Raw genomic sequence first — 6,883 nt, 5'->3', positions numbered from 1 at the left:
ATTTGCTTGGGGTTGAGTTGGTTATCAGTAACCGGAGTTTTGATCGGGAAATTTTTGTGGTCTTCGCCTTGGTTTGCTGCGTATTTGGAGATGCCAAAATCTGTTCGTCTGAGCTTCATTTTATCCTAACATATCATATTGTATTGTTTCTGGTTTTGGTGAAAGTTGCAGGTTGGCCAGCCAGCTATAGAAGGTACGGGACCGATGGACACCTAACAGTATCTTAGCATATGCTTATAAAACATAGAAGATAATGAAAAACTAAATAAATTCTATATATATATGTGTGTGTGTGTGTGTGTGTGTGTGTGTGAGTGTTTTCAGTGTGGCTGATGAAAATATTATTCAACAACAATAAGATATAATTTATTTAGTTTTTTCATTTCTTCTATGTTTTATAAGCATAAGATACATTGCATTTCCTAATGGTAATAATTATGCACCATTAGTCCAGACCTCATCCATATGTTAGATAAGAGGAAAAATGCTATATGGACATACTAATTAATCTAGTAATAATAATTTTTTCATGCAAGGCGTGCCAAAACCCCAACAAATGGAGCAGTGTTTGCAGTTGCAGGCTCAGCTTGCTGATAATTCTCCCTCACATCTCCGTACTCGTCGCTTTGATTAGGTCCTCCGACAATCGCACCATGGATAACATTCGGATTATCTGCATTTTTGTGGAACCATAAATCAAAACCCTCTTGGCAGCCCACCGGTGCCGGCTGTTTCTTTATAGACACAATCGAGGCTCCTCGATGATGAACCCTTTTCGGATAGTTATTTCCGAATCCTACCATGTAGCTCAATCTCTTAGGGTTTGATCCCAATATGTAGTCCACCTAAAAAAATAGATAAAAATCAAGAAGTTATCAGTGCTTTTGGAATTAGGGTTCCCCATGATAAGTCATATATGTCAGTTTAAAAGTGAAAGTTTTAGATAAAACATAGGCTAGGTCTCGGATCCCACAAGTCCACTCAGACACGCGATTTATAAAAATGTTTAATCAGATCCAATTTGCTGTAGAAATCTATTTACACGGGACAAAGATATATACAAAGTATCTTATGAACACCAAAATTAGCCATATATGCTTACTTGTGATTTAGTAAACGAGAATAAATCGCTGGACCAAACGTTGCCTCTGGGGCAATGTATGGAATCCTTTGTTTTAGCAAGAAGCTCGGCATATACCGTTGTGATAAACGTCGCGCTCGTGACATACTGAAGATTATTCCATTCTTGAAACCAGAGAAGGCCATGACCAGTTCTTTGAACATTGCCATTTCCTTTCTGCATGCAGTTGCAAATGAATTGCTCAGCAGAAGCCTTATACTGGTCAAAGTTTCTAATTCTTGGAAGTATCCGATCCGCAACACTCTGCAATTTATTACAAGACAGCATTATATTAATTTAACGTCAATTTTTCCTACTTTTTTTCCTCATTTCATGTATACATAATTCAAAAACTTGTGCAGACCTTGGTGATAAGAACTTGAGCACCGATATATTTGTCGTCCCATGAAAACATGCTTCTCGTTCCTCCGCTGATGTTCGGTCGATCAATAAAATGGAGGTATTGTTTGTCGTTGGTGGCTCGGGCTAACCAGGCAGCGGCCCATAACAGTTCATCCTGTATAATACAAAATCATGATAAATATAAATTTTAATATTTTTCTTTGAATTTAAGGTGATTACTAATATATTTATAAGTTGATTCTTATTGAAATATTTCCATGATTATTGTTATATTGCTTTACCTCGTATCCACTGCTTGAGTAGAAGCCTCCTGCTGGAATGTAGTTGTGATACTCACCGGGATGATTTTTAGCAAAATCAAATAGCTGTAAATCAATGGCAACCAATCAACACATGTGTGTGTGAGTGTGTGAATTTCATGTATTTTTGGGGAATTTAGTTTGTAAATGCAATTATTATTTTTTTAAAAAAAACTACAAATAAGTTTATAAACTTTATTTTGTGTTCGAGGAAAAGTTTGTTACAATTGAATCTCGAAATCAAGATATCATCTCAAATAATATATCTTATTTGGTGTGAGATATGCTATAAATCATCGCAATTTATAAAATACATTTGAACATTTGAGCTAGTGAGATCGATCGATCCAAGATTCTAAAATTCTTAAAAAATGTTAGTAAGCAATATGACGACTTGCCTGTTTAGCATGATTGATAAGAGTAGACGAGTATCTGGAATTGAATTGTTTGAAAGCAACAGCAGCAGCAGCCAATGCTGCCGCCGTTTCCCCGGCGAGATCGGCTCCCGGGTGCTGTTCATCTATCTTGAAAACAGTTCTGGGTGTGGTCATTTCTTCGGGTCTCTGCCAGCACGCGTGATCCGACCCACCTTCTCCGACTTGCCCGTACAGCACGTTGGGTTGAGGATGAGCCTTGATCAGGTAATCTGTTCCCCATTTGATGGCATTCAAGGCATTTTTGAGCTCGTGTCGTGCCTGGAGTTGGGGTCCGAATTCGACCACGCTCCATGATAGCATCGTCACCGTGAACGCCATCGGAAGCCCGAATTTTACGTTGTCTCCGGCATCGTAGTATCCACCAACAAGATCAATATTCTGCACGAAACCAAAGCATGCATAATCATTATTTTATATATATAATGTATTTTGCTAATAATCAACGCTTTTGCAAGTTTCATCGTATTGATTTGAGATTTTATAATGTACTATTTTTTAAATTTATAAATAGTAGTGCACTGATAAATTGTTTTTTTTTTCTATTTACAATCGATAAAATTTAGAGATGATATTAAAATTAATTTTTTTAATATATTTTCTATATAATTTTTGGTGAATTAATTAGAATAATATAATTATTTAAGTACATTCGTTTTTGTTACCTTTTAAATTTAAGGTGATTTATAATTTTTTTATATTCTGTACAGAGATTTTCTTACCATATATGACACAATAATGAGTTGTTATTGGTCTGTACATTCTATCTAATATAGGAAAGATAATGTTGATTTTGGAAAATTAACATATCGAACAGTAAAAACTGGAAAATTTTCAAATTCCAAGATTGGAATCAGCAGTAAAAACTTCTTATTTTCAAGACACATCTCTTTGAGTTCTTTGTTTATGCATAAATTTATCGACTTCGACCTTCAAATTAAATTTTTGTTTACGAAACCACGAAAAATTGTTTGGAGTGTCTTATTTCGTTTTAAAAAAATAGCAGTCAATCGCGTACAAATATAAAAACACAAGATGTTCGTGACAATTAATAAATCACCGGAGTACTATATATAAAAACAGAAATTAAAATAGATTTTTACCCCTCCATTTTTGCCATCATGAAGAGCAGAATCCCCTCTCCATTGAACTCTTTGGTTCCCTGGCAGCTTCCCTGATCTTTGTGCTTCATAGTACAACAAAGATTTAGTTAAAGCAGCTCCATAGTCCATTGAGGCACCATTCTTAGCCAAAACAAATAAACAAAAAGCAAAGCCAAACACAAATAAATTAGACATTATTCCTATGACTTTGCTAAATGATAAAATGGTACAAATTTTAGGGACATGGGCTAATTTATTTATAGTGAAAGGGATATGAGAAGTGTTATTTATGGAGATGTTAATTACTTAATTAGTATGGAATATTTGGTCTTCAGAATCCTTGATTTTGTTTAGCAGATTTGAGTAATTATTTGGGCAATTTATTTCAAATCTACTTTCTTTAATTTTCCATTTTTTTCCTTATAAAGAATGATTTTGTATTATACTTAGATATAAGAATTTTATGGTAACTAGTTTTATTCTCTAAAATATACAACTTTTTTCCCCAAAATATCCTGATTTTTATGGGGGAAAAAAAAGCCAGAAACATGACATTTGATGAGAAAAATTTTCTCCACCAGAATTATACTTTGTACACAAAATTAGAATAATTAAAATCACGACATTTTATAATAAAATTTAAGATATACTAGTTACTCTGCACACGTGATGCGTGTATGTACAGTCTTTTTGTATCATTATAGATGAACTAAAATTAAATTTGACAAATTATGAGGGAATAAATTGATATTTGAATTGTTGAAATAAAAAAAATAAAAATAAAAGTGTGTGTTGAAATTTAAAAACAAAAACAAAAAAAAGAAGTGTAATATTAATACATATAAGAGTAAAGTTGGAAGAAAAAGTTGGTGTTCTTCCTAGTTACTATCATGTCCTCAACTTTAATAAAATATAATATATAGATGTACCCATTGCATTCCAAAAAATAATATTTTAATAAATATTCTCGGACATCAAATGATCAAATACAAATAGTGAATTAAAGAAGTTAGGCGTGGCATATTGCATAAAACCACATAGCTTTACGCAAATTCAAAGTAATTATTGGATTATTATTAATCTTTGAACGAGTCAGAGTTTAATCTGGTCGATCCAAAATTGGACGGGATACATTATTATAGAATATATTATCTTTCAAATGTAATAATTTAGAAAAAATTGCCAAATTTTGTATATCTCAAAAATCTTATAAAAAAATGTTAGATTCAGTGTAATAAAAATCATAATGAAAATAAAACCTTAACGGCTAAACCTACATTGCCCACTCTTTGAAAGAAGTTTTTCCGAGATCTTTATCCACCAAAATTTTTACTTCTGGTTTAGCGAATGAATAATCATTGAGTCATTCTCTTTTCAGACAACACATACAAAGATACTCGTCAACAGTCAAAATGAGTAAATCTTTGAGAGATTTTTCGATAATTAGTTTGTTTGTTTCTTTTTTTTTCCCTATGTTTTATTTAATTCTTTTTTTTTTTTTTAGTTTTTTACTAAATCAATTATGATTTAGAAGTCGATCCGGAGCAAGTGTTCGAATCTATTATAACATAGGCATGAGACGCTCAACATGAGACCTCCAAACACCGAATTTAAAATTATTGTCTCGATACATTGCACGTCATTATTTTTCGAAGTCTTCAAATTGATTTATTAGATTCAATTGTGGATCCTATTAATTTTAATTTTACATTTTTGGCAATTCAATTTATGTGAGTCTATTAATTACTTCGGTTTGATGAAACGAGCAGTTGTTAGTCTTCTGTATGTACTGAATAAATCATTGGGCTAAGGTAAACTTCACTGGACAAAACTTGTATGACAGTCTCACCTGAAAAAATGTTGGTAGTAGGACGATAATTGGTCAAGATCATCTACTATATTAAATCAGACACTTTAGCAGGGACATTGCCCCATTAATTTCTGCTAAGAGGACAAGCAAAAAATAAGTTATACAAGCTCTCCAACCCAACCGCCTCTTGTCAAGGACAAATGGAAGGCGATCCTTGTGGCAAGCTGATCCTAAGAACCCAACCATAAAATAAAGACATGCTTCGGCAAAATATAGTATTTCCAAACCACTGAAGCCCATGGTACAATATATCTTCGTGGTCTGAATAAATGATAGGTTCGATTAACTCGTGTCATTTTCCACGCGTTGCATGTTTATATCGTTGAAATATTTATCTAAATATGAAAATTTTTTATTTTCAAATTAATGATTTTTTTTATTAGGCGTGATAAACTCTTTAAAACATAAAAATATGATTGCATATAAAAATATAGATAAAGGTTGTATATATCGAAGATTTAAAAAGAAATACAATTTTAGGAAAATAATAATAAAAAAAGTTTCATCAATAAAGTTATATAATGAAGGTATAATTATAATTATAATTATAAATACAACTTCACCAAATTAATTAGAAATTAGTTAGTAATTGAACCTCAAATTTAATTAAATAGTAAGATAACGTTAAAAGTCATCAATTCAATAGGCGTCCTGCGTCCAATGTATCATTCATTAAGTTCATTATTTAAGATTCGAATTCTTGTTTCATCCTTGAGTTTATTAGATTTTTTTTTTGCGGGCCACAGTGTTCTTTATTAAATCGATCGAACTAATAGAAACTTTAAATGTACAATTATTTAATTTCACACGAACATGTCATTCAAAGTAAGAACTTCTGACACGTCAGCAATATCTTGGTGTCATGTCGATAGCAATTGTTTTCAAACTAGTACTCGATATTCGGTGTCACTTGATAACTCCCGAGAAATATTAAAATAGCAAAATATTGAATTTTATTAGTTTCCATTGACAAAATGCACATTTTCCTTCGATTGTGTTGTGTTATTCTTTGGAATAATTAATCTTTACATGCCTCTTGAAATTTTCTTTTTAAATGATTAATCAATGCCCTTTCACAAGTCACGGTGATTTTTCTTTTTGGGCTGTCCAATTATTTTGTTGTCTTGTATGTCATCATCAAATAACATGCGATAGTGTGAGAGCGAGTGGATTGCACACATTTTAACTATAATAATAATAATAATAATAATAATAATAATAATAATAATAATAATAATAATAATAATAATAATAATAATAATAATAATAATAATAATAATAATAATAATAATAATAATAATAATAATAATAATAATAATAATAATAATAATAATAATAATAATAATAATAATAATAATAATAATAATAATAATAATAATAATAATAATAATAATAATAATAATAATAATAATAATAATAATAATAATAATAATAATAATAATAATAATAATAATAATAATAATAATAATAATAATAATAATAATAATAATAATAATAATAATAATAATAATAATAATANGATTTATTTTTAACATATTTTTGTATTATTCAATTTTCCATTTTCTTGAAATAAAACCCAAATCTCAATTTAGATTTGGGTGTCCATTTGTTTTGTCTCTTAGTATGATTATATCTTATTGTTGTAATGTTGCTTAATTTCATTATGCTATGATCAATCACCAACATACAGTTAC

General features: G+C 30.4%; 1 protein-coding gene across 1 annotated transcript; it reads right to left on the bottom strand.

The window, feature by feature from the left end:
- Positions 1 to 527: 527 nt before the first annotated feature.
- On the bottom strand, positions 528 to 3,525 carry LOC140973893 (endoglucanase 12-like). Its single transcript, XM_073437008.1, has 6 exons — positions 3,320 to 3,525; positions 2,181 to 2,597; positions 1,765 to 1,848; positions 1,485 to 1,637; positions 1,103 to 1,384; positions 528 to 845 (listed from the first exon to the last, which is right to left on the bottom strand). The coding sequence occupies exons 1-6, from the start codon at positions 3,512 to 3,514 to the stop codon at positions 528 to 530; spliced, it is 1,449 nt and encodes a 482-aa protein (XP_073293109.1). The 5' UTR covers positions 3,515 to 3,525.
- Between the last annotated feature and the right edge of the window lie 3,358 nt (positions 3,526 to 6,883).

Source organism: Primulina huaijiensis, chromosome 3, assembly GCF_012295235.1.
Source record: "Primulina huaijiensis isolate GDHJ02 chromosome 3, ASM1229523v2, whole genome shotgun sequence".
NCBI classification, from domain to species: Eukaryota; Viridiplantae; Streptophyta; class Magnoliopsida; order Lamiales; family Gesneriaceae; genus Primulina; species Primulina huaijiensis.
Note: the sequence above shows the minus strand (reverse complement) of the source record. Positions and strands in the feature narration are given on the sequence as shown.

What these genes read in the sequence shown, in the direction of transcription:
- LOC140973893 (XM_073437008.1), bottom strand. Translation starts at nt 3,514, where the DNA reads ATGTCTAATTTATTTGTGTTTGGCTTTGCTTTTTGTTTATTTGTTTTG. An exon ending in TTATCAATCATGCTAAACAG is followed by an intron (nt 1,849 to 2,180) that starts GCAAGTCGTCAT and finishes ATTGATTTACAG; the next exon opens with CTATTTGATTTTGCTAAAAA. An exon ending in ACTCAAGCAGTGGATACGAG is followed by an intron (nt 1,638 to 1,764) that starts GTAAAGCAATAT and finishes TGTATTATACAG; the next exon opens with GATGAACTGTTATGGGCCGC.